Source organism: Coffea arabica, chromosome 1c (assembly GCF_036785885.1).
Source record: "Coffea arabica cultivar ET-39 chromosome 1c, Coffea Arabica ET-39 HiFi, whole genome shotgun sequence".
NCBI lineage: Eukaryota > Viridiplantae > Streptophyta > Magnoliopsida > Gentianales > Rubiaceae > Coffea > Coffea arabica.
The window spans coordinates 56,909,490-56,936,490 of NC_092310.1; the positions used below are offsets into that span (position 1 = coordinate 56,909,490).

The 27,001-nt window shown below is 37.7% G+C and overlaps 5 protein-coding genes across 14 annotated transcripts; 3 read left to right on the forward strand and 2 right to left on the reverse strand.

Annotated features, from left to right (window-relative positions):
• The first annotated feature begins 2,481 nt into the window (after positions 1–2,481).
• On the forward strand, positions 2,482–9,483 carry LOC113743271 (uncharacterized). Of its 9 annotated transcripts, XM_072081102.1 has the most exons (6): positions 2,482–2,803; positions 3,164–3,284; positions 3,576–3,648; positions 3,746–4,050; positions 6,765–7,623; positions 7,971–9,483. In XM_072081102.1, the coding sequence occupies exons 4-6, from the start codon at positions 3,970–3,972 to the stop codon at positions 8,855–8,857; spliced, it is 1,827 nt and encodes a 608-aa protein (XP_071937203.1). In that variant the 5' UTR covers positions 2,482–2,803; positions 3,164–3,284; positions 3,576–3,648; positions 3,746–3,969; the 3' UTR covers positions 8,858–9,483. The 9 variants fall into 9 exon arrangements, with proteins under 9 accessions (XP_071937203.1, XP_071937184.1, XP_071937202.1 ...); XM_072081083.1 differs by having other exon boundaries at positions 2,482–3,480; XM_072081101.1 differs by having other exon boundaries at positions 2,482–3,480; positions 3,749–4,050.
• A 1,692-nt stretch (positions 9,484–11,175) lies between these two features.
• LOC140037089 (uncharacterized) lies at positions 11,176–14,534 on the forward strand. Of its 2 annotated transcripts, none has more exons than XR_011841048.1 (9): positions 11,176–11,354; positions 11,436–11,505; positions 11,605–11,832; positions 12,415–12,596; positions 12,698–12,872; positions 12,998–13,209; positions 13,699–13,804; positions 13,915–14,009; positions 14,229–14,350. XR_011841048.1 is itself a non-coding variant. In XM_072081111.1 (9 exons), the coding sequence occupies exons 1-9, from the start codon at positions 11,315–11,317 to the stop codon at positions 14,403–14,405; spliced, it is 1,305 nt and encodes a 434-aa protein (XP_071937212.1). In that variant the 5' UTR covers positions 11,177–11,314; the 3' UTR covers positions 14,406–14,534. The 2 variants fall into 2 exon arrangements, 1 of the variants encoding a protein (XP_071937212.1); XM_072081111.1 differs by having other exon boundaries at positions 11,177–11,354; positions 13,699–13,824; positions 14,229–14,534.
• A 641-nt stretch (positions 14,535–15,175) lies between these two features.
• Positions 15,176–18,493, reverse strand: LOC140037088 (GTP cyclohydrolase 1-like). Its single transcript, XM_072081108.1, has 2 exons — positions 17,595–18,493; positions 15,176–16,795 (listed from the first exon to the last, which is right to left on the reverse strand). Exons 1-2 carry the CDS (start codon positions 17,812–17,814, stop codon positions 15,621–15,623), a joined length of 1,395 nt encoding a protein of 464 aa, XP_071937209.1. The 5' UTR covers positions 17,815–18,493; the 3' UTR covers positions 15,176–15,620.
• Positions 18,494–20,640: 2,147 nt separating this feature from the next.
• Positions 20,641–21,936, forward strand: LOC113732600 (uncharacterized). The gene is made up of 3 exons (XM_072081128.1): positions 20,641–20,984; positions 21,282–21,460; positions 21,609–21,936. The coding sequence occupies exons 1-3, from the start codon at positions 20,698–20,700 to the stop codon at positions 21,653–21,655; spliced, it is 513 nt and encodes a 170-aa protein (XP_071937229.1). The 5' UTR covers positions 20,641–20,697; the 3' UTR covers positions 21,656–21,936.
• Positions 21,937–22,062: 126 nt separating this feature from the next.
• On the reverse strand, positions 22,063–26,794 carry LOC113732594 (cyclin-C1-2-like). The gene is made up of 9 exons (XM_027258487.2): positions 26,634–26,794; positions 26,406–26,512; positions 26,031–26,070; positions 25,670–25,714; positions 25,234–25,352; positions 24,982–25,096; positions 24,018–24,062; positions 23,277–23,424; positions 22,063–22,641 (listed from the first exon to the last, which is right to left on the reverse strand). The coding sequence occupies exons 1-9, from the start codon at positions 26,663–26,665 to the stop codon at positions 22,543–22,545; spliced, it is 750 nt and encodes a 249-aa protein (XP_027114288.2). The 5' UTR covers positions 26,666–26,794; the 3' UTR covers positions 22,063–22,542.
• Between the last annotated feature and the right edge of the window lie 207 nt (positions 26,795–27,001).

The following is a 27,001-nucleotide window of genomic DNA, read 5'->3' on the forward strand; positions in this document are numbered from 1 at the left end:
TACCATATGGATTTGCTTTCGTGTCTTTTACTGTTGTTGCGAAAGGGGTTTGGGCCCATGGATAATTGGATTTCGTGCGCACCTTCGTCCTCAAACCCGTTCACGCAAACCACCCAATCCATGGGGAGCAATTAGAGAACTTCAGCCCAATAAAAGACCGATTTTAAGGCAGTTGATAACTGGATATGGCTCAGCCCACTTTATCAACAAATGTCTTAAATACCTGTTTGAGTTGGCAGGGCAGTACTTCAAGAAGCGTTTGGGTGGCTTTTCATAGCCATCACATGATGTTTCTATTTTTTTTTTTAACAATTTAGTTAGAATATTAGTCCCATAAATTCAAGAATAATTTGCACGTGTTACAATGTGGAGTGTATGTCTAACCTTTTCTACTAGTAACTTTCCTTTTTTTTTTTTTTGGTTTTTTTGGAGAAAACATGTAAGGTAACATGTTGCACACAAACTTACATTATCTAGCAGTTGTACCCAAAGGATGCCCATGTACCTAACTAATAATTGGGCCCATAAAGAACCGGATTCAACTGTCATTTCTATCCCGCTTAAGGGTGGACTCGGGTCCAGAAGAATAATATGTTGGCCTCCTCCAGGGAGCAGGTATTTGGGCGACGACAATGCACGTCGATGCCTCTCATCTTGGACCCAACTTATATTAGATTTTAATACAGCTCCTCGCTTCAGCCCAAAAAATAAGCTCTTTTAACTATTTTACATTTAACGTACCTGTTTTTTTGACCCTTTCCTTTCTCTCTCTCTCTCTCTCTCTCTCTTGCAAATATTAAAGTCTCTCACTAAATCAAGAATTAAAAAAAAAAACTAAGAACATTAAGTGTATGATTTTATGGGTTGTGTCATTGCAGCTAGCCTTTCGTGACTTCTATTAAACAAAAAAAAAATTAAGAATATATCAGTTTTAAAATATCATTTTTTTCACAAGCATTACTAAAATTTTATTTAATGAATTCTTTCATTATTTTAGGTGCAGACAATTAAAAAATGTACATCGTTAAAGATGATTGGTGTATATATGGAGGATGCACAAAGCAATCACCATACTTAATAGGAACAAATGCTTTCCTCTCTTAATCTTTTTTTTTTTTTTTTGTCGATACGATAGATATCCTACATTAGGGAAAAAGGAAGGACCTGAATAAGTCTAAGAGTAATTTGATAGGAATCGAACCACTATTAAACCAGATGGATGCATTACGTATCCATCTGAATTTTTTAAACAAAAAACATGACAAATTAATGGGATCAACTAAACTTTGATGCATTGATGATGACCACCAGCGAAAAAGCTTATGGTTGCTTTTCTCTCTTAACTTGTAGTAGTATTATTATGGCATATGACCATGAGATTCGATTCGTTTTCTTTTACACAACGGACAGGTAATGATGAGATGAGTGGCGAGTGCTCTTTTTATTTTATTTTTTCAACCTGTCCCCAGACGGAGCAAATGCTTAAATGAACGAAGTTTGCCTAAATTAGGTCAATCAATGGTTCAGATTCTTTCTTGTGACTGACTCTTGGATACAACGGATGAAGCGAAAAGGATGACCATAATATATATATATATATATATGCTACTATATGTTTTTCTTGAATAGATAATACTGTTCAAGCCTGATCTCAGGACCGCATTTTCTGTGTCAGAGATAATCAATGCAACGAGTTATAAAATTCACTCATTTACAAGTTGTTTCGATAACAAAAAATGAATGCCCAATTGATAAGGTTACACGTTAGATTACCTTGTTATGATTTAGGAACACTACTCGTAACTGGCACTACTTGGGAAAAGGGAGGGGAAAAAAAAAAGAAAGTAACTATATATATATATCTCGTATTCCTCGATTTCAACACACAATAATCCTGGGATTTATTTAACCAAAAAAAAAAAAAAACAGCCAAGATTTATCAGATTGAAAGCTTTGGTCCACATATATCCGACCTTTGCCGCGGGGCCTCTAACTAACCTCTTTGACAGATTGAAAGCCAAGATTGCAACATCTTACCTTAATGCACATACCTTTGCTCTGCTGCGTGCCCATATGCAGATGCGAGTTGTGACTTTTGTGAGGTGACACGGAATTTGCATATGCAACTGTTGTACCCTAGCCAGGTTAATGTTAAAAGGCTTGAATGAAGTAAAGTTAGAATAGCTTCGCGTGAATGGTCCAATGGTAGCGTCTTTTACCGTTGATCCTTAAAGTCTCAAGTTCGAGTCTCCGTTCCACTAGATTTCTCCGCACATTTATCACGTTCGGGTTGGATTGGAGCGTCGAGCCCGAGCCACAGGAAATTAGTCGGATCCCGTAAGAATTGACCTGGATACCCCTGTGTTAAAAAAAAAAAACGAGTAAAGTTAGAATAAAAGATAAAATAAAAATGTACGTGTAGGTTTGCAAAAACAAACAGAAACAGAAGAATGGTTTCCTATTTCCCAATTGGCCACCCATTACCACCCTTCATCGTATGCGTCTGGATCCTTCTTTTTTTAACACGTTTCTCTCCCCACCTCTCCCTCTCTACCTCTTTCTTGTTCTCTTGGTCACCCTTTATAAATAGAGGGGCTTGCCCCCCGGGGGCACAATTTTTTTTCCCCTTTTTTGGGATTAAAATCCGCGAGGTGGGGTGGCCTTTCTTCTGGGCAAAACCCATGTACGAGAACTGCGGCAAAGATTTTTTGAGGATCTGAGGAGAGAAGAAACAAACGCAAGCAAAAAACTCACTTACAGAGAAAACCCACTTTGTGTATATTTTGGATTGGGGGCAAGAGAGGTAGAAAGAAAGAGGAAAGAAGAGGAGAGACACTTTGAGATTTTCCTTTATTTCTTCTTTTTTTCTTGATCTTCTCTGTGTATTTGACAATGCCTATGTATTTTAAAACCAGTAAAGAATAAATATTTTAATGGTACTTCTTGGAAATCTTTGGAATTGTTTTCTAAATGGTTTCTTGATGAGAAGAAAGAGAGAAAAAAAAAAAAGAGAGAGAATAATATTGATTTCAATCTTGTAAAAAATTTTTCGACTTAAGAATGTTTTCTTGTTATTTAATGAATTTTTAAGTGGTCCCTTTTCTTTTCACTTTTAAATGAATGGGAATTGCATTTTGATGGTTTTCTTGACTGATCTTGTTAGGTTTTGATCTGTTGGATTGAGTACGAACTGCCCATGTTGAACAAATAGGGTTATGATCAGAGTAATGGTTAGAGATCGGATTACTGGGTTAAAGGAGTCTCCTGTAGTAGTTTAGATTGTGGTATGCTCCAACATTGTTCGGTTAAAAGATTGGATTTTTGTCTTTTTGAGACTAGCTAGTGCGTGTTCTGTAGCTCTAGTTTGGAGTTTTGGCCCTGTGAACCGTCTAAAGAGTTGAGGAAACTCCTCTGTTGTTTGAATATCAGTTCGGATTAGGATAGGGGGTGGAGAGAACTAACTGGTTTTTGCATTTTGAGGTTGTGGTGTTTACTGCTGCCTCTGTTGTTTGAATTATTGATATTTCTCTTGGTTCAGGAAAAAGGCCCTGATTTTGGTTTTGGATGATGGGCAGGTGTAGTTCTCTAGTAGAATTGTCTGTGGATCAGATTGCTGTGGACCTGTTGATTCTTCAACGTGTGATTCAGGTTGAGACAATTTTGTTCAGTGCATTAGTTGTGCACTTCAGTGCCGTAGTTTATCTAAATTATTCACCAATATCTTGGTTTATTATTTCACCACCAGTAGAGGTGAGGATCCGGTTGCTGGGATTCTGGAAATTTTGTTTGGGGATCTTTCAAGAAGACCATGGATTAATGCCCAATCTGGAAATGATAGCAAGGATATGGTACATGGGCAAGAAGTTTATCTGTGGTCTGTTCCCATTCTGGAACAGCACAAGCAGAAACTAAGGGAAGCTCTACCACTGGTGGAAAGTTCCCATTCTGCTGTTTCCTTAATCACGTGCAATGTCTCGCTGCTTTCCATTTCCACCTCCCGGATATGAAAAGAAGACTAGGCCTGATGAAGATGCAAACTTGTTACTAAAGGTTTTACTCTCTTATACAAGCTTAAGAGCTTTTACCAATTGTAGCTGGTTTCTACTCATGTTGGTAGCATTGCGTTTATTGAATGCATTAAACACTGAATTCAAATGCTCTTCCTATATCATTTGGTTCCTGGGGAATCTCAGACAGACCTATGGTGAAATTTGAGATAAATCGCTTGGATGAAGAAAAGGGAGTAATAGTAGTATTGTGGATCATTTTGAATTAACTTGGGCAAGCTTGCTTCGGTATAACGTATTTGCGGCATTGCATCTGTTACCTGTTTATCACATGGCTTAAGGTTGTGGAAGATGATAATTTTGTGCAGGAGAAGCAACATACTTTGAACCATTGATGATGATTTTCTCTTAACCAGATTAGTAGTTGATAAATTTGTCAGGCTATGGCCCTATATGCATGATCTTTTAAGATAGTTGGAATTTGTCAGATAGTAAGCTGGTACAGCATCTTGCCACTTAACAAGTGGAACTACTTTACTCATCATATCTTAATTTCCAAAAATCTGGACTTGTTTGTCTCAAAAATTCACAGGCCAAGTTTAGCTTAGGGGCTTTGATGTTGTTTCCCTCTCATTTGCATTTCAAAGCAAGAAGATAATATACCTAGGTGGAGGAAAAAGTTGAATACATGTAACAATCTGATGACTGTTATAACAATCTTATGAACTACAAGCTTGGGGTATCTTAATATCCCTGATGCTTGGGTAAGATTTTACCTTTTCCTCTACCAGTTTGGTTATTGCAATGCAATGTGTGAATGACTGGCAATTTTGGGGCAGCGGTGTACTTCTCCTTCTTTGATTGAATGTTCTGTTCTCGGCTGGAGAGTAAATAGCTTCATATATAAGAATTGTCTGTTCTGTATGATGTGTTTTCCTTGCCAACTCGTGTGCATTTCTGGGTGAATCAGTGTAGAGTACTTGTCAGCACGCTTCGTCTGTTGGATAGTTCTAGTTTCCTTTGGCTGTCATCTTCTAATGCAGTTCAGTACTCATTTTGGATGGCATTGTCTACCTATTTCTTTTGCATGACGGTTTATCAACAGTGTCATCTTTCATGAGATTGAAGTTATAGGATCATACTACAAATCAAGCAAGACTTGTATGGTTGGGCAAGCAAGACTTGTATGGTTGGAAGTGACATAATTGGTGGTTGTTTGGCAAGTTTATTATGGTTGTCCCAATCTGTTGGTTGCTTTCTATTATTTATTTTTCTTGAAAACATAAGAAATAAACTTGATGCTTAGTACATGGCATTCTATGGTAATTTAATGTCAGGGATTTGTCACCTGAAATGTGGGGGCCTATATTAAACATGTATTCTTCAGTGTACCATGTGCCTCATATAGTCATATGTGAAGCAAATACAAATAAAGATAATCTTCATAAGTACACCATTTTTGTGCTATGAATTGGTCATCTGTTAAAGAAGTTGATTAGGTTAGTTAAAAATTTGAGCAGAGTATATCTACTATTTCGGTTCCTTTCTTTGAATGTTCACCGCATGTCTTTGAAAATCTGAGGAATGGATGCTCATTTTCATTGTTATGTACGATAAATGTTTCGAATTGATTGATTTTCCTGTTTCCGCCTGCTGTGTTTGCCAACATGACCGTAGGAGCCTTTCTCAAACATGTAATTTCAGTTTTTGTCAATTTCCGTAATCTCTGCATTGTTTACTACAATGTGCAGCTATAACAAAAGTTTACATTTTAAATAACTAAGGCTTGAGTTGGGAGCAGAAAATATCGTGTAACCAAGTTTACTTCTCTAGAAGCCAAATGGAGGCCATGATGTACATGAACTTTTATGTTTGGAATTTTACGGTGAAAAGTAAGATGTTAGTGGTGCCAGTGTTGCTAACTAGAGTTGTGTTTTAGGGCATTTATGGAAGCTTCTTCGTATAAGATTGAAAGTCAGAATAACACTCGAACTTCCTATAGTACTTTACTCTGTGTAAAGTGTAAACCTAGAGGTAAGCTGGACTACCTGTGCAATATCTTAATGTTTTTTCTCTGTTGTTTGTGTTACTATTTACTTTCTTCTGTCAGACACAATAACTATTTTAATTCTCGCTTATTTATCAGGATATTAAGTATGACACATCCAGCACATGGTATTAAATGGAATATGTCGCTAGGATAGAAACTTCCAATTAAAGTTTTCCAGATATTTTTGTGCTTTATACGGACTATATTCTTGCTTAGTTGTTTGGGTTTTGCAACATGGGTTGAATGCCAAAGCTGTAAGCATTTGTTTTTCTTTGACGTCGCAGCTGCATAATCATTGTGCGCCATAAATTTCCAGTCATATGTATCCATATTTCCTATGTGGGTATAAAAGCAATTAGCATATACTTGCTGACATTGTTGCATTCTCTGACTTCTTGACAAAGTCATTTACTGAAAGTGTGTTTTGCTTGAACTCTGGTTGATTGTTAATTAAAAGTTAGACAGGAGCTAGAAGGTGACTAAGCAGAGCTTGTCAACAGTTGTTCATTGTTTAAGTCTTTGTTGGTTTCCTTTTTCTTTCATTAAGATTGTTCTCCCTTTTTCAATGTCTTATCTTGGGTAGCTTTTATTGCCTCTGAAAATGATCTTTGTTATTGGCTTTTATGGTTCTTTAATTAGATGCAGTGTGCTGTAGTATGGCTCTGTTGTTTCTTCTTCATTACATTTTTCTATAAATGTTTTTTCAGGAGAAACCCAGAGAGAAGAAGCATAAGAAGGACAAGAAGGACAAAGAAAAGAAAGAGAGAAGAGAAAAGGATAAAGAAAAAAGCAGTGAAAAACACAGAGAAAAGAAAGACAAAAAACACAGGCACAAAGACAAGAAGGAGAAAAGTAGCAATAAAGAAGAGAAGAAAACCTCCGACGAGAAGACAATTGTAGCCTTCTCAGACCATCAAAACAGTGAGAAGTTTGGTCTAACAGGCTTAGAGGTTGGTGAGACTCAGGACTCTAGACTTTTTGTTGATTTGGGAAACAAAGTTAGGAAGGACGATGGAGCAAAAGAATTGCAGATTTTGGAAAGAATCACTAATAGAGATCTCACACCACCAGGGAAAGTGTTGGAGCACAAGATTGGTGTCTTGGATGATGGGAATAAAAAATTCAGGGACAAGAGAGAAAAAAATAGGATACCTAATGGGCAAACTGTCAAAATTAATGGCATTGGATTTGCAAATGGTTTTGTTCATAATTTTCCTCCCAAAATTCAAAAAAATATTGAAGGAAGTTCTTACCAAGAAGATAAGGTTACAGAGAAGCAAAAGGAGCGAAAGGATTCGAAAAAACACAAGGGTGCTGATGGTAGGGGAGACAAAGAAAAGGGCCGAGATAGAGAAAAGAAAAGCAAATCAAAGGATAAAAATAGGAAAAGGGAGAAGGAAAAGGCAAAGGAGTTTTCTAGCCTAATGCCTAGTAAATTAGGAGAACATGACAATAATGCTAGAGATTTTAAAAATGATGAAGGTTCTTATCTGTTCAAGGAGACCAATGTACAGAACGGGATACTTGGAAAAAGAAAGGAGCCTGAAATGGATGGATGTGTGAATGGTGAGTTTTTCTTTTGTTAAAATTGTAAACTTGTGGCACTTACTTGGTGGCACCTCTTCTATGTAGCGTCTTGTATACTCTGCTTAAGCATTGCTATTTGAGGTTTGCAATGTTTTCAGTTGTTAAATTTTTGATGCCTTGTCCTCTCTGGGACAACTGATGCATGCAGCACACACGTACATGGATACACAAGGTACTTGCAATTTGTCAACGTAAGATTGCCTTTACAACAGCCTTGGTTGTTCAACCCAGCAGCTAGATGACTTTTGCTTCCCTTTTAGCTGCTTTAAGGGCAATGGGTTACGCTCAATTTCTAATCTTCTGTGCAACGTTGACCTTTGTAACAGGCCATGAGATTCAGAATAACAAATTGCCAAGACTTGTATCTTCCTCTTGTCAAGTCGTTCAAACTGGAAACACAATTGAATCTTCTAGTAAGGGCAACCAGTTGAATCTGGAGAAGGAGAGTACATTGCAGAAACATAAGCCAAATGCCAAGTTCTTGTCCTCTGTTTCGCCTGTTGAAAATGGCAGGAAGTTGGAAATGACACAGATTCCCATTAATATAGCTTCTGAAAGGCAGGAGGCAGTCAGCAAACATGGTAAGGCCAGTGACAGCCCTTCATCCTTGAAGCCCCCATCGGGAACTGGAAGAAATTCGGAATCATGTCAATTTGTTGGGAGCTTTACAGAATTGGAGCAGGGGGTGGTTAGTAACAATACTAAGGATTTTACAAAGGTTTTATCAATGCAGCCAGTTGCTGAAAATGGGAGGAAGTTAGGATCCAGCCAGTTCAACAACCTAAATGCAGCAGAAAGACAGGCAGGAGCCTGTATCCCTAAACTGAGTGAGAAGGGATCGCGGAGTAATGGCTTTGTGGTGCCTAAATTGGATGAGAGAGCATCAAAAATTAATGGATCAGTGGAGCTCAAGAAACCTAAAGCATGTTCTATGGAAATGTCTTCTGCTTGTCTAGAAGACAAGGAAATTGTTGAAAAGTACCTGAAGCCTCCACATCCTGATGCCAAATATCTGAGTCAGGTACTCTCTCTCCCTAAAGTAGAATGGTCTGATGTTGATGACCAGAAGTGGTTGTTCAGTAGGGAGGATCACCAGGCAAAGAATCCTAAATATGTTTCCCCAGTGATTGAGGAATCAGAGCAGGTATGGGCAGAGGCTTTGCGGATAGAATCTGCAGATGTTATTGCGCTTCCTTATGTCATTCCTTACTAGTTAGTATAAATTTGAGTTGGCTTCCCCTGATGCAGCACCAGGTGGCATACTTTTGTTTGGCACCTCTATCTGCTAAATGCTCCCTTGTGCTGCAACCGTTTCCAAAATGAATCCGGAGGCACAGGCCAGAGTGGATTGGTTTGTTGTTTTCCTGATAATCTATAGTGAGGAATTTTTGGAGTTCGAGGGTCGAAGGGCTAGAGAGAGAGAAAAAAAAAAAAGGGTGATGAACGAGCTCTTCGGCACACCTATGAATCAGCCCACGGCAGACATCACTGTGGGCACGCTGCTGGTGAACTTGTGCGGGCATCATTTGACGCGAGGATGATGCTATTCTCCCTTGGAAAATTTCTTGCTGCTCTGCCTATGGATAATTTTTGCTAAAGAGCACTGGACCTTGATGTTTGACAATGGGGATCAGAGACGGAGGAGTTTCCGAGGAAGGGAAAATGATTTGGTCTTTTAGCTGATCACTCGGGCAGGGAGAGCTTTTGCCAGTGAATCCAAGAGTAGCTGTGGTCTTAATAGCACAGCAATGCAATTTTGATGATGTAATTATATTACAACCCACTATACAAAATGAAATATGATAGAGGAAATAGTAAAGCAGAAAAATTTTCTGATCAGCTTTAACCATTCACAGTCTGTACATTTTTGCTAATGTCTAATCTTTGACAACCCAACATGCTTGCAGTAACATTCGCGCGGCTGTTTTGTTTCTTTGCTTGCACATTGATAGCGAGTGGCAAGAGAAGATGTTTAATTGGGAATTGATGGCAAGCCTATAATCTTGGAAATGAATATGACTAGCTTTTTAATGATGCTGATTTGGGTGGTTGCGTCCATTTTTTCTTTTCTTTTCTTTTAGGGATAATTTCAGAAACCTCTCCTAATGTTTTTGACAATTTCACTGAACTTTTCTGAGATTTTAAAAATTACACATATTTCCCTTAATTTGATAGTTTTAGTAACAAAATTATAAAATAATATCGATTTGGTCAAATTTTTAAATGAATATCCAAAAATATCCTTGTATAATAAGTTTTAATTTACTTTTCTATAGAATTATAAGATTATCTAATGTAATTAAAAGAAAAAGGTGTCGAATTTTTCATGTTCATACCTACTATCTGATAAACAATTATAATAATAATTTTATTATTATTATAGGATATTTTTTATGGTATTTTATCATGGATTTAGATTTATAAGATAGAAATAAAATATTGAAATAATTGATTCAAAGTTTACAAATTTTTTTAGTAGTGAGATTATCCTAATTTAGTAGTGATTTTAGGCAATTTCTTTTTTATTTATTGTTAATTTTAATATCAAAAAATAGAAAACAAAGATTAGTAAAATACATCAGATTACCTATAAATTTAACTCATAAAAAAAATCATTAGTTTGATATTTGGTTACAATAAAAACTAGAGATAATAGTGGTAATTTTACAATTTTATTGGCAAAAAATTAAAATAAAAAGGAATAAGAAGGAAAAATAATGAAAAATAATTTTAAAGTCATTCTAAGTATAAGCATACTAAACAAACAAGAGAATTTCATTAAAATATTTAAAGGTAGTATTATTATTTTAAATGATAAAGAAGGTATGTATAATTTTTCAAATCTCAGGGGATTCAATAAAATTATCAAAAACCTTAGGGGAGGAAATCTGTGCCTAACGCGAATAACGAAATTTGTTTGCTACTATTAACTGTGCCTAACGCGAGGAAATCTGTGCTGTGAATGAGTAAATTCTTAACCATTCACTTGCATTACTAGGGCCCCAACTCCACCTTCACCTTCACCTTCACCAGATGGCAGGTGCCACCCAGAAGCCTTTTGCGGGAATATATCTGCTATAGATAGTGGAATTGGAATGTAAAAGCCTTGGATTGCTTGTTTTCGTCGCAAAATATTGTCATTTTTTGTGATCATATTTTTTTATCATCTTTTTCTCTCACATATATCAAATTACTACAATAATTTTTTTATAAAAAAATAACGAAAAATACAATCCAAACATAACCTTAATTTAGCAGCAGGATTGCGCCAATATAAATACTCATATCAATAAATAAAAGTCCATGATGAGGTCATCAAAATTATCTATCTTTGCTGGCAAAATGGTCGGAACTCTGAACCTAGGACTCCAAACCACTACGTACTGCCACGTCAAAAGTGCGTGCACGTGGCACTAGCCCTCAACGCGAACGCAACTGCAGATTAATTAACACTAAAATAAAAACTAACTGCACAGTAAATGTTTATTTTTATTTTTTTTGTTTTCCGGATAAGCTCATCAGTGCTGACAGAGTGACAGAAACTTCTTTTAAATTGAAAGCTTAACTGGCAAGCTAGCGGAAGCAATCTCTTGTGGGAGTCCAGGCCACTCTCCGTCTCAGTTCCTTAAACACGTAGACGGGGAGGAAAGGAAGCAATCATTATTCATCAATGGGCGGAGATAGAATTTTCTCCAACAATTTGTCATCTGGTACCGGTATTTTTATCATCTACATACAGCTTTTCAGAGGTGAAAGTAAAAATTCTAATTCTGGTAGTATTTGAATTGCAGAAGACGTATCATTCTTGGATCGTGAGTCTGAGTTCCCAGATCCATCACTTGATTTACCTACTTTTCTAAGGTTGGTAATTTTAGTTTCTTGATCGCTTGAAGAGAAAAAAAATTTCGCTTCTTTTTCCTTCTAACGGGGGTGCTGATGACTAGTTTGATTTGGGTTCAGTGAGGACGGTTGGGGTGCCAAGGTGGAGACTGAGTCAGTGTTAAACCAGGAGGTTGGCTTGCTTTCTGGGGAATTTGGGGACGTGGGTCATCAAAAGTCTTCCAGGTCAGTGACTTTTGAGGCCTGTCAGAGGCGCATACGCGCCATTTACGCTGAAGTCTTGGGCAGTTATGAGGAACTGCAGCGTCGGACTGGGAGTTTGGAGGAGGCCAAGAATAGAATATTGAGGTAACATTTAGTAAATGCGACTTTTGGGCCTATTATGCCTTGCTGTTTGATGGTGATGTAGATATGTTCATTTTTTGTTTTCCCATTATCATTCTGGAGTTTACAAATCATAACCATTTACTGCTTTCTTGATAAATTAAAGGAGAACCAGATTATACTTGAGAAAGTGCAAAGTTTTGGAGTTAATGAAGAATTCATAACTTGCATTGCGTCATGAATGATACTTTTGCCCGGAATTATCATGTAGCATTAATCACAACGTCGAAATCATGAACTGAAGGTTTTCTGTATGGGATGACGGATTTTAAGTCTGAATCAGGTTTTGCCTTGGGCTTTTCTCTCGTTTAGCTGATTTGATCCATGTGCATCTACTACAGTCGAAAATTTGCCATCTTTCATGTGACTATTCAATGAAGTGAAGATTCTGTTGTAGTATGGCAATTTTAATCACTCAATACCAGGAATACAGTCTGCTTCTTACTCGTGACATAATTTGGTATCTACAGCACAATGTACTTGAGCTAGCAATACTGAGATTCAAAATGCATTTGTGCTGCTGAAGTTGTTTCTTTCCTTTCTCAGTTATACTCCAGGCTCATGGATACGAAAGTTTGGTGGCAGCAAATTGGGGGACTATCATGTGCCAGAGATAACATCACTCCTATTAGTTGGTCCTAAGGGATCTGGAAAAAGCAGTCTCATAAACAAAATATCCCGGGTGCTTGAGAATGACAAATTTGCACCAGAAAGAGCTCAAGTATCATGTACTTTCCGTAGTTATGTCCAATTTCTTTAGATGCAATTCTGTAGAACTTGACATCATTTGACCAAAGTTTCATGGTTAAATGTTGCTTCTTCTTGCCAGATAATTCATCTGCTGGAGAAGGGACCTATTTCCTCCAGGAGTATGAAATCCCAAGAGGATCAAATTCTTTCTGCTTGTATGATACTCGTTGTTTGTCTGATGATTCATCTGAAAACACGAAAATCTTCAAGCAATGGATGACAAAGGGAGTTCGCAATGGGGAACTAGTTAAAAGGTCTAAAAGATTGTGTTGTAAATCTGTATGCATGCTAATATGACTGAGCAGATGCATATTTTTATTGAAAGGTTCTAGAATCTGGTCATTATGCAACTCTCTGGCTGACATATTTTGTTTGTCAGGCCTTCTGATGGTGCAATTGTAAAAGCTACCATTAAATCCAAAGCTCGCCGTAATGGTAACCTTTCTGGTAAGGCCAGGGTGGTTAACTTTGTTGTAATGGTTGTTAATGGGCTCTCAGTATTGGAATCGATGGACAGCTACGATGAAGGGAAAAAACTGTACAATCAAATGATTGCTAAAGAGTTCAACAATCCATACTTATCATTTAAAGGTAATTTTCAACACACTGAATTTTGCATTGCATTTACCTATTGGGAATATTCCTTCCTGGAATAGAAATTGTAACTACCATGGGTTTCCAGTTCTCTGAAAGGGGAAGTTGTTTAAGAGTCAAATAATTGGCTGTGTATGGTTTCTCAAGAACTCATGTTGTTTTGTCCAGCTCTCATATATGCTATGCTGTGTCTCTTCTTCGTTCTCATTTGGAGAAGATAAATATTGCTGGATGCAGAATAAACTTTTGACCAACAAACGAGTTCTTTGTCATTGCCATTACAGCTACATCACCTCCTTGACGCATTTAACTCTTTAGTAACCATGTCTCAGTAGTGTCTTTTCTTCTTTTTGGTTACTTTTGGATGACAGATCCCAACACATTTACTTTGATTTCCATTCAAAAAATTGATTAAACTGTTATCCATTTTCTCTCTTTTTTCTTTTCTGCCCCTCTCTTGAAGTGGTTTCTTTTCCCTCTGGACAGATGACAAGCCTGTTGTTGTCGTTACTCATGGAGATCTGCTTGCTCTTTCCGATCGTGTTAGAGTACGTGTCTACTTGGGTGAGCTGTTGGGCATCCCACCAAAAACGCAAGTTTTTGACATTGCTGGTGATCTGCTGAGAAAGTCTTCCTGTTATTGAACTTGATAAATAATAAACCTTTAGCTCATTAGTTCCTCGACGACTGTTGTTTTTGCAGACTGCAATGACTCAGCAACTGAGTTGACAATAGCTGATCTTTTGTGCTATTGTCTTGAGCATGCTGATAAAAATCTTCCTCCCAATGCCGGCAAGGTCTGAGATTCTTGTCAACAATTGCATGGAAGGGTCTACATGTGTCTCTCTATTTCCACTTTTCCCATTTTAAGAGCATTTGGGTGGCATGAGGTTTCAGAAGTCATGTTTGCATGATTCCTCTCTTGATGTTATGTTTATGGATAACTGCACCCCCTTCAAATGCATGAACTCCAGTCTACTTGCTGAATACTGACGCAAGTTGAAAATGTCATGCAGATGCATACAACATCTCTCCGGGCATATCTGTTGCTGTTAATGGTGCTTGGTATTGGAATTATTTTTGCGTGGATGCAGAGTGGATGTTTTCATCGTCACAGCGCGCCTCCTCCCTCACACGTTGCTTTCGATTGGCATACAATTCGACACTTGTGGTTGGGCGTGGACTATGATTAGTTCACGGATCTCACTTTGTCAACCGCGTCATGTTAATAGAAGCTACTAATGTATGTATTCTGAATCGTTGTGTGTGTGTGTGTACATATATATATATGCGACAGCCGTCTGCAAGTATTGTTGATTTTACCTTCGAAAGCTCTGAATGGTGCGGTTGGCTGTGGATTCCAATTAATATGTCAACCAAAACGGCAATTTCCCCCCTCGGGTTGTAAAATGTGGGCACATTTTGTATTTCTGGAGAATCTTGAATTTGTCTTAAAGATTCAATTTTGCAAACCTGCTCCTTAGAACCTTAAAGAGAGATGCAACAGAATCAAACCTGCATGAGCAAAGCGATCTCTTGCTGCATTGCTCCTCCGGCCTGGAGTCGCTTAAAGCAGACGTCAACTTTTACCCATGGAACGTCTAACCTACTCAAAGTTAGCAGATAAACACGAACCATTTATCACATTGCGTGCCCAATCCTAGAAATCATCAGATTTTGGACGTGGCTTGTGTCCACCATTATTGAATTCACAATAAATGAAGCAGAAGTGAACGTCGACACAACTGCAGAACGCGAGGAAGAGTTTGCTAGAGTGGAATCCTGGAATATAATGTAACAGATGTTTTGACCAAATTTCATAGGTGAGATGCTACCATCTACTGCTCAAGACCCAAGATGAGAAGATCGAGTAAAGTAAGGACAAAAACACAGCATTAGAGGATGCAACGCAAGGCGAAACTTCATTAAATGTATAAAAGAAAAGTGGGAGGATATTTGGATATTTTGGTCAAAAACTGGAGTGACAACAGTCACTGGTACATTAGAGGCCACAAGGCCACATCTCTGTTACAGATGAAGGTAAATATAAAGTTTTAAAAAAGGGAAAAGGAAAAACAAAAATAGGAAGCCTTCGCGTGTGAAAGAGTCTCCTCCAAAAACTAAAAGGTGGAGAAAAGAAACAAATGCTGTTAAGGCGCCTGCACTGAAACTCTGCAGCCTCACGGGAACTTCAGGACCAACTGAAACTCCCAACACTCGCTCCAAGAAAAAAAAAAAAAAACCTCCAAGAGTTGTTTTACTGAGAATGAATATGCATGCAGATTTTCCACCCCATGCCTGAGAAGCGGAAAAGCAAAGGCCTACTCAACTATTATTGGCGTACATCTACTACAGGCATATAATGGAACTATACGTGACAAGAATACCACATTTCCAGCGTCTGGCAATCATAATCCAGATTGACAAGAGTTTGGAATGCTGTGCAAAAATTTAGCCCTTGCAGTAGAGTCGGTTGAAAATTGGCCCAAGACAGCAATTGTAGCAGTATTGCTGCCAAACTTTTCAATTCCTCTAGAGATCATACAAGTGTGGTTAGCTTCCACCACCACCATTACATCTTCACCCAAAAGGGATGACGCAGTTTCAGCAATTTGCCTGGTGAGCCTCTCTTGTACTTGGAGTTTGAAGCCATAGAAATGTACTATTGACTGTAACAAGGATCTTCCAATTGGAACGCCACCCGCAGCACAATAATAGCCTATATGCACAACACCATGAAAAGGAAGTAGATGGTGTTCACACTGGGACCAGAATGGCAAATTCAGCTCCGAACAGAAATGTTCTTCACCAAAGCTGATATCGCCGCCATTAGGCTTCATGGAATCTCTTTGATTTAGAACTAACCCATTCAGCTTCATCTCCAAATTACAATTTTGAAAGTTCATCAGCCAGGTCACAAAGCGAGCAGGGGTTCCTATAAGCTCTTTTCTTGATGGGTCTTCACCAAGAGACCGAAGAATTGAAGCTACAGCACTCATCATTGCTGAATTGGCTGGAGCTATCTTTGTAAAAGAATGAGATGGGCACCAACACTGGTCAGAGCCATTAGCATGTATATTCACTGTGTTCATGCCTCTGAACCTTAAGAGGCTGAGAAAGTCGGCCCAAACATCAGCTTTCCCATCTTCAAACACTCCAGAACCCGAACTTACAAGTAACTTTATCCATCCTTCATGGTTTGAATCAAGAAAGGCTGACTCAAATTTGGGAAAGTGAATGTGTGAGCACTGGAGTACAACAGCAACACCTGCTGGTTTGATACCATGCTGCAAGGCTTTACAGACTTCATTTGCTAGACGCTGTGGATCTTGGAGGCGTTTTGCGAAAACATCAGCTACTCGAGAGAACTTGCTAAGACCTACAACCCTTTGTCCAGATGGAACATAGCCCACATGACACTTTATATGGAAGGGAAGCAAGCAAGACTCACAGTAGGAGAAGAGATCTAGATCTCGAACTATTACAAGCCCACCAGCTCCCCCAGCATGCCCAATTTTATTATCCAATCCAACCTCAGGAAACAACGCACTATGGACAACGTCCTTTGCCTTTTCTCTATAGCCTGGACAAAGCAGGGAGAGGTTTAATCAGATTCCTGCTCATCGTACCTCAAATTATAACAATGTCGGATATTCTTCAGTCGGATATTCTTCAATTATTCATATTTGAGACCTAACGATAAAGACACAATTGGCAGAAAAACATTTGAAAACGTAAATGCTCTGGAAAAAAGAAATAGGACAAAAGAAAACGAGATTTGCATCAGTTTCTCACCACAACATACTCTAACAAGAAGAAATGTCACTGCAATTATTTTAACGAGTTCAAGCTAACTCAGTGCTACTTCCTTTCACACAATCATATAAGCTAAATGCCAGATGTATATCTCCGCAACTTACTATACATTGAGAAACTGATGCGAATCTCCGCAAGTTACTACACAATGAGAAAACTAATGCAGCATGAAGAGCAATGCTCCACATTAACCCCCAAAGAATAGAGCAGTGCTGCAAATCGTAAAAGATAGTCTATCTACAAGTACAAAGGTATGTACACAAGCTATTGCTGCACTGTTTACAGCATCGGTGAGAAAAAGTTTTAATATCACAGCACAGACTCTATCTGCCACTAGAAACAACACCTCGCCAACTGCTGGTTGCATGATAATACATGAAACAGTGAAGCAAGTAAACTCGTTATAGTAATTGCAGAATATCCACATATACGAATTAAAATATATATATTGATATATGGAGATCTGCATCAGCTACTATCAATCAACAAAGACCACCACCCCCCCCCCCCCAAAAAAAACTCCAATCTAAAAAAAAAAAAAAAAAAGCAGGACAAAGAAGTTTCACCTCTAGTCCCTTCCCTGAGGGCCTTGGCCACACGGAGAGGAGTCTTTCGGATTCCTTCTCGATTGATATCCTCACCAAGACCTTGCAAGAGGACTCTGACAGCATCCTCAATGGCAGGGATCTCAGGTTCTCCTCCCTCTAAACCCAGCTCAACACATCCCCCAAGGTTCACTCCATTCTCTAGCTCTGCATTGAAATGCCCCTCATCTAAAGCTCCCATTGACCCACCACCACTACAACCCAATTTAGGATTCTGCCCAATCCAAATCCAAAGTTCCAAACTTTTCAGATAAATAAACAAAACCCACAAAAATTTCACCCAAAAGATTCAAACTTTGGCCAAAAGAAACAACGAACCCAGATCAAAGCAAGTAAAATCAAAGCAAATCAAATGGTTAGCAGTTCTTGCAGGGCAGCGAGAAAAAATGGAGGGAAAGACAAAAAGGAAGAAGGGATTGTAGGGCTGTTATTGAGTTGGGAGGGATGAGGAGAAGAAACAAAGGACAGGGGTGAGAGATTTGTGCTGGCTAACAAATCTTGTTTTGCAACAATCGCTAATACACGGCTACTCCGTATAAAAACGTAGGGTGGCCGTTGATATTGGAATGTGTGGAAGCCCAGAGGCACTGAGAAATTCGTACTATATTATCATTCTTTTTTCGTTCCCCCATCTTACACTAGAAATACTTGCAATTTTCCTCATCGGAAATGTGGGTCCGCCTGAGATTGCTCTTTCTACAAGCGGCCGGGGGGTTGGTTAGGAGCTAATTTTCATATTCTAGGTGTGCTTTTAAACGGATTTCTCAAAAAAGAGTCAACACTACAGATTTGGTGGCGGTGCTGCATTGGCCTTAGGGGGTGGTCTGGTCATTTAACAGCAGTTGTTGTTGCTTTAGAGTTTGGTCCTGGAATAAGAAGAGTAAGGGGAAATACTAAATACCAAACCAATTGGCAATTAGGCGATTAGGCGATTTGATACGTAGGACCATTTTAATTTGGACGCACGTTGGCAACGGGGGAACGAAGTCGTACAGCCCACCAACCCACTAATGTGAATTGTGATTTTGTATGGTATTTTAGCTTGTAAACTGTCAATAAGTGATGGAATACACGGAACTCAGGGGCCAACAGCCTCTTGGGCAACGTCTTGGTTGGTGGGAGTGAGAGTTCAAGGGTCCAATTATCACTTTAATTGTGGTGGTTTTAACTGTGACTTTTTTTGATGAGAAATTTCATCGATTCCCCGTCCCTTGGACTGGACTAAAATAAATTATACAAATGTTATCATTATGATAAACATGAATGAATGAAGCTTATAATTTTACCAACTCATATCGTACCCTATATATATATATATATATATATATATATATATATATATAAACACACACTAGTGTTGAGGACACACACAAATGTTTGTGTAACTAATAAAAGAAATTTGTGTCAAAATTTTTGAGTATATTTGAAATCGTTTTCAAGAGATTTAAGTTTTATGTTCTAATAGTAAAATGCAGAAAATTCACTAAAATAAAATATTTAAACAAATAATTATTTAGTAGTAATTCATAATAAAAATTAAGATTTACTAAATAACTTGAAATATATATATATATATATATATATATATATATATATTAGTTGAAAGAATGGTACCATGGGTAATTTAGAAAGAACATAAATTGATACAAACAAAAATGTTTCACCAACTTCTCCCTCTCCCTTTGTATAAAGTATAGATAATGTACAACTTCATTCAACTATTGTACATGGGAATGTAAAATGTTGATGTCTGTTATTATTCCACGAGGGGAATGTCCTTTTGAATTTTGACCACATCAATTAAATAAAAAGTATTATACACTTTTGTTAAATTTCTGATTAGCCCTCTTAGGAAAATTATAGTAAAAAATAAAGGGTATGGTTATGATTATCGTCTTACGTGAGTAAAAAAAATCAAGAAAAATGACATCCAAAAAGAAGGAAGCGCTATTTCTTGGTGCATAATAGTATTGTTCATTTTGTTTTTCTACTTTTGAATTGGTACAAAACAAAATGTGTTTTTGTATGAAATGAAACGCTCAAAACTACCTTTTAACAAACAAAAGCTCTAAAAAGTTACTAGATCAAGAGTTGATATTGTAAAATCTCTTTAGTCAATTTGGCAAAATCTCCTTTTAATAAAAATTTGCACCAAACTTCACCCTCATATATTTACACTTTCTTTGTAAAGATATTCAACAATTGCCAACCTTAAGTCGGAATGGAAGAGATGCAAAAAGTAGGACTTTTCCCCATTGGTTATAGAGTCTTAATGAAGGGTTGAGCATTCCCCATTGGTTTACGGGTTTGGAAAATCGAGGAATAGTAGATCGTTTTTTTTTATCAATTCTATGCAACATAGAGAGTTAGTTGAAGAATATTACTCCCTCTCTTTTTTTATAACTGACGTTTAAGAAATTTGCTCCAGTGTACTTTTATCTGTCGTTTTATAATCCCCATACAGTATTAATTATTTTTTCACAATTTTATCATTTTATCTCTCTTTTCCAATATAGGATTTTTAATTACTACTCCTAGTAATTATTGCTTCTCTCTTTGTAACAACCCTAGTAATTATCTGCCCCTCCGTATTATCTGCCCCTCATTGGACAATTAATAAGGGTACAAAAGGAAAGTAGTGTACAGATTTAAACAATGAAAAATTTTTCTTAATTAATGTGCAAAACTTTAAACGTCAGTTATAAAAAAAGGGAGGGAGTAGCTCCAAACTTGTAGTAAATCTCCTTATACATGGAAATAAGGATGTGTGTGAAGTTCTGAACAATCTACTTGAAATCGTCCAAACTCTAAAGTCGAAATTGGTGAAATTAAAAACTGCAAATTTACAATCAAGACTTTAATGACACACACAAGTTGTAATTAGTGAAGATAATAAGACGACCGAACCAATGAAGGAAAGAGCCGTTACGTTCTTCTATTTTTTTGGCCAGTTTTTTCTTTTCTGATCTTTTCTCTATTGATTTTTCACAAAAAAATATCACCCTATTTGTTTAGTGAAGACTATTATAAGGGTCTCTTTTCACTGCTCTTGACGATCGCCGCGATGGAACCTTCCCGGCTTCCAGATCCCACTGCTTGCCAGTTCCGCCGATTCCACCACCACCACCATCCGCTCCCTCATCACCACCATTACTATCACGTGTTGCCTCAATGCCCATTGCACAGCTACATGCTTGGCTTCAATAATTATCATTCGCCCGCATGCCGTGCTTCCGCTCGTTCCCACCCCCCATCTCAAAACCACCCACAAACCGCCCTTTCTTTTTATCCACCCCAAACCACTCTGAATTCTCAGATTTCCGGCTCCAAACTATCCGAGTTTAGTACCCAGTAAGTCTTTCTTCCATTATAAATTCCCTCTCCCCCCCCCTCCCCACGGACCAAAAAAGGGGACAAAAAAAAAAACCAATTGGTAGGTTAAAATTTTTAGCAGAGTAAAAGTATCTTAAATGAGCGTTATAACAGGATTTTTTTTAAGCCCATTTTGCAACTGAGTTCCTTAGGTGAGATTATGTTTATTATTAATGTTTGCAAGGATTTTTAAGCATATTCGTGGCTGGCTATGACCTTGGAAAATGTTTTTTTTATTGCCTCTTCTTTTATTGATTTCGTTGGTGACTCGGCCAGAGGCGTGGCGCACAAGGAGGATGAGGAACTGGAAGAAGAGGAACATCAGCAGCTGTACGAGGAGGAGGAGGAGGAGGAGGAGGAGGAGGAAGAGGAAGATGAGGAACAAGACCCAGTGTTTGTTCTGACTGATGAATGGAGGGAATTCTTTGCAAACTCTGAAGCTAAGAGAAGACTAGGTCAACCTTAATTACTTGCTACTCCTCCCTAAGGACCCCCCAGCCCCCCAACCAAAAGAAAAAAATTTTTTTTTACTGCTCAGCAATTCGAATTCTCACAAAATTTGCCTAACTAACATGACGGTAACTTAAATGGACTATTGTGCAGCCAAGAAGCAATCTAGAAAAGAGGGGAAGAATCGGATGGAACAATGATCAGCAACCAAGAAATTATCAGTAGGAGAGCGCTCAATTTCCGGAGTTGCTAGGTGATTTTAAGGTCAGGAGTTGGTCGATGCATGATCAAGATTTCCCCTTTACTTGCTTGTAGCACCACATTCATCTTGTTTGTAGAGTAAAAAGTGTTTTGAGTTGCTGACTTGAGGTCCCTCTGTTTTTTAAACGGTTATTTTGTCCTTCGTTTCCGAGGCATGGGCAGGGGCGGGGGACTTTTGTATGATCAAACAATAATGCACCAGTTCATTTGTTTTGGAACATAGATGAATTCTTCAATAAAATAGTGCAGTCTGGAAGCCGTATCACCTACATATCTAATCAAATGGGCTTAGTTCGCATTCTTAGCAAAGGAAGTTAAACAAACAGCGGAAATAACGCTTTCAGAAGGATCAATTTGACGCCAGACTCTTGATTTAGGAGCACTCTCAAATACTCGACTCTTGATTTAGGAGCACCAGTATTTAAGAGTCTTGAATACAAAGAGAATGTCGTGAACAACCTGCCGAGATTTTTGCTAACATCTACGATGCGAGTAATAGGCTACAACAACAACTCTAGAAAGCATCATTCAACCGTAGCACTGCCTTATATGCATAAAAACCCAAACTCTAAGCGAAGCTTCACTTGCAGCAGCAAGAATGAGCTGCGCGCCGTCCCTTCTCTTTTTCATATTTACTCGCTCTTCTTTTGACTGCATCAACCGTATTGAATAGTCCATACAAACAAAAACAGCAGTTACTATCAATGAGCGACACTGTCCCTTCTCGTTTTTCAGTCCTATTCCAGCCTTCTTTTGAATGCATCATCTGTACCTAGCGTCAGTCCATACAAACGGAAACAGCAGGAGTGATGGGTTTGTTGGACTCTTATTTGTTCAATTTGATCATTGCGGCAGCCACCCTCTCATCAGTGATCATTTTGTGGCTATCATAGAAATCTAATATCTCGATTGCAATGTTTTTCACCTGCCAAAACCAACATGTTTTATTAATCAGAGCACAAAATTGAAAGCAACATTTGAATCACAAGCACTCATGCTTCATGCTACTAGACCATATCTGTCAGCGTGGGTATTGCATCTCTTTCACCTTTAACAAAAATAACCCAAAAAAAAATGTTATTGCTCATATTTTGCTATGAAATCAATGCTTCCAAATGCTATTCTCGTGTAGCAAATAGGTTGAGTAATAAAACTGCTATTATCCAACTTGGCTCACTTGTCACCTGGTAAGTTGGTAACCATTTTCCAGAAACACTGCATTGGCAGAAATATGTCTGTGCTTGTGAAGTTTCAAAGTAACTGCAAAAGATCTAACTTTCTACTTTCTAACATAAGAAGGACCGCATCTATCTAACTTGGGTGGTACCTGTGGATTACACGTACTGATATGGTTGAGATACTGCATAATATACAGATCAACCGTTTAGTTTCACAATGCCAAGGATTCTGGACAAAACTGGGTTCAGCCCATTAAATGCAACTAGTTGATGCCATTAAATGCATAGAAAATTTAATCTACTGATGCATCCACAGATAAAATAGATGAATGAAAAGGTCAACTTAAAAAAAAAAAAAAAAAAAAAAAAGCACTGGACTTACCACATTCATATCAACCCGAAGCTCTTCAAACCAGGCAGTGTTTTCTTTATCTTTAAGCACACTTGCAATATATATGCAGGCTAGTGCAATCAAGTGCGGAGGATGTACAAGAATCAGATCCGTCTTATAGGTGTCGTTGACAATTCCCCTGTATCATTAGAAATTTTAAACCAATATCATCAATTATTTCACAATATATTCTCCATTTCTACCAACGACTTCACATTATAAAACATATGAAGTGCATGTACTCTGTATTTAGTTCTTCTTCCCTTTTCTCTATTGGAAAGAAAAATGGCAGAGGCACAAAAGAACTTCATCATAACTTTGTCCATAGATGACATTCTTATATGAAAATGTCTCATCTATATCCTCGGGGAATAGACGGACTACTTTGGAACTTAGGTACCTGTTTAGTTATTTCTCGAAACAGACCAATCCACCTACTGGGTTTTCATACTACACATTTAAACTCCACCCTAATCCTATATTTACTACTGGAACACTATGAAAGAATGAATGGTTTGATTTACACATTCTATCAAATAGAAACCACATGCCAAGAGATGTTGACAATTGAGCAGCAGGAAGAAGGAACTCTACAACTTGCATCAAGTCAATATATAGAAATTAAAAGATTATGTACAGATGCAAGTTAAAACAGGTTAATGGAACATCCACACATTCGAAGTTGCAAAAATAACAAACGGAAATTAGACAAGCTATAAACAGTTAAGTTACCAAGTTAACTGAGTTGTGTCGCCCATGTTTGCATCCTGCAGCAACCTGACAGGTAAAGTTCCAGGGAAGACAATGAGTAAAGTTACCAAATATTGTCATGAAACAAATGTATAACAATGAACATTAAATCATTCAACTGTAAGCTGTTCCCAGTAAAAACAATACTGGGGTCTTTGAAGATGTTGTGCATTATGTGGCACTTACAATAATAAAAGGCAAGACATAGCTCAAATTAGTTCATATAGGTAGCAAAATGGAAACTAACGATCAAAAAAAAAAAACACACATCCTCAAATGGAAAGAGAGGGAGATGATGAGTATGAAATTTGAGCTATTCTAGATGTTGAGTTGTACCCTTTAGCCTTTCCTTATCAACAATACAGCTGACGCTCAACAACTAAATCACCATATAGCAAGTCAAAACTGATTGCAGGATAGAAGAAAATTAAAAGTTGGGACTCTGACGGTCAATTAAACATCCTAGAGATTCTGGTTTGTTTGTCCAATTCTGGGTGCTGCTGAGCCTATGCATCTATTTTTGTTAGATTCAAGTGGCCCTGCTTTGTAATTCACCTGTTACATTCAACAAAATTTTATTAAAGTCCCAGTGCCAGAATTATTTTTTTTAAAATAACAGAAGAAAAGCTAAGAATACAAATATCCTCATTTGTAAATTTATTTACTTTAGCTCGAGGATTAGAGGACTAAATACATATCCAACTCATGGGCTTCCAAAGCGTATGAGAATTTATGCAACAGCAACATCATCATTATGAGATTTCCAACATCTATCCTCATAGCTAAATATGCAAGTCTATCCAAATCCTGAGAATTAATACAAAAACTAATTGAAAAAGAGATAAAATTCTGGCCCACAAGCATCTTTGTACAAGAGAATGCAAAGCTTGACAAAGCTGAATTTTCTTGGGCAACATAGGGTTCCTATAATTATACGCATACTTACTGAGACAATGCACGATATGGATGGAATACAACAAGATAATAATTTAGGGCTTCCAGAATTTTCATCTCCATTTCAAGTATGTCTTTAATTTCATATCTGTACTTATCATCCGAATCTGCAAAGACAGATAGCGAACTCTTATAAGTTGACAACATACTTTGCTATAAAAACAAGCTTCAGACGAAAGCAATTTGCAAATCAATTAAAACAACAGAAAGCAATCCGCTGTCAGTCTCAATTCGAGCTACTTACGTAATTTCTTAATGTAAAATACTAAGAGACGGGCCTGTACAGTGCTTTCTTCTGCTTTTGATGCCAAGTACAAGCAAGTTGGGGCAACAAGACGAGGATCATATTCAGTCAATGCCCTCCTGAGAAAACAAGATCATTCATTCAGTGAGCTTTAAATTTGGTTATTTCCTGGTTGAAAACTGTGGAGGCATTCGTTTAAAGAATTTTTTGTTTCTCCTTTTCCATTTTTATTGCTCTTGTAGAGAGGGCAAGTAACTGCCGATATAGCACATAGAAGCCTATGACAAACATGATGTCTAAATGTTTGGCTTGGATGAAAGCAAATAAAGTGTTCAAATGAAGCAAGTTAAGATAGAATATTTCTCAGAAATCGATGCATCTTAACTGAACTTCAATTCGAACAAATTACTTTCAGTTAACATAGGAAAAGTTGTACCTGACATAGACACGTCTCATGTATGTAATGGCAGTAGCCACCACCCTGAAAGTTGGCCAATGGAGCAGAGATCAGTATGCAATCATCATGGAAATAAATTAAAGACCTTTGAAGTAAGGTAGATATAGAAAATGCTTCCTTCAAAATTTTCTTTGAAAACTGATATTTAGTTTCCAAAATTTTGACAGATTATGAGCTTAACTGCCACCTACGGGGAGACAAAGGACTGAGTAATTTCGAGATGCAGGACAGAATAAAAGCCAACATGAATTTGTCTAGATGACAGCCGATTCGATTTAGTAGGAAACAAAAAGACTTAACAAACAAATCTGATGAACAGGGAAAAAAAATGAGATCACACCTTTGCCTGACTTTCACATTTTGAGCCAATTTTGCAATATCTGGAAAAAGAATGCAAATATTAAGACAATGAGAAAAGTCCAGATTCTACACAGCAGATATGTTGTCCCCAATTATACAGGAAAAGCCATTTCTGGAACGGTAGAGCTGAGATCAAACAATGGTATCTAAAAAGTAGATATCTTCAAAGTACAATTTGAAAACAAAATTTTACAACAGCATGACAAAATGGAAATCAATGCACAGAAATTATGCAACAGAAATTTTGTATTTCTTACAGATTTCAGACATTCTCATTAAGACCAAAAGAACTTAAAAGGCTTAACTAATCGTAATATTAATGCAAATACAGAAAAGAGTAAGAAGGAAAAGGTACAATTGGCCATGTGCAGCTTGATGAGCTTAAAATCTTCAATACTGATGCCTCTTTCTTTGTCAATCTGATGTACCACGTCAACCTCTTCGGGATCCAAAAGCTGTTTGCTAAAGAATCAAGAAAAAGAAGGCTCAAGACAAAAACAAGAATGAACTCGAAAGAAAATTCAATGTGATGGACGGGGAGAAATGATAGTAACAATTACGGGCAACAGAGTTAGTAATTTACTAGTGAGATGATGTCCAAAAATTCGCAGCCATGGTTTTTTTTTTTCTCTCTTTTTTGTAACCAAGAATTCACCTCCAATGGAGAGCTTTTTGCATCAGAAATCAATCGGAACGGCAAAGGGGAAGGGAATGGCGGCGAACCCTGCTCCGACGACGTTCTTTTCTCACTTTGACCCATATACGGTTATTATAGAATTGGGCTGTGGAGAAAGTTTAAATTTGGGCTGCAATTTCTGTAGTCCAGCCCAACGAACCAAAATTCATGAACATTTAGGATGCAAAAGTTTGGGTTAAAGGGCTGGGTTTTTTAATTGGCTGTAGCTTAAGGAAGAGAGTTGGGATCTCTATCTAATATATAGTCGAGACTTG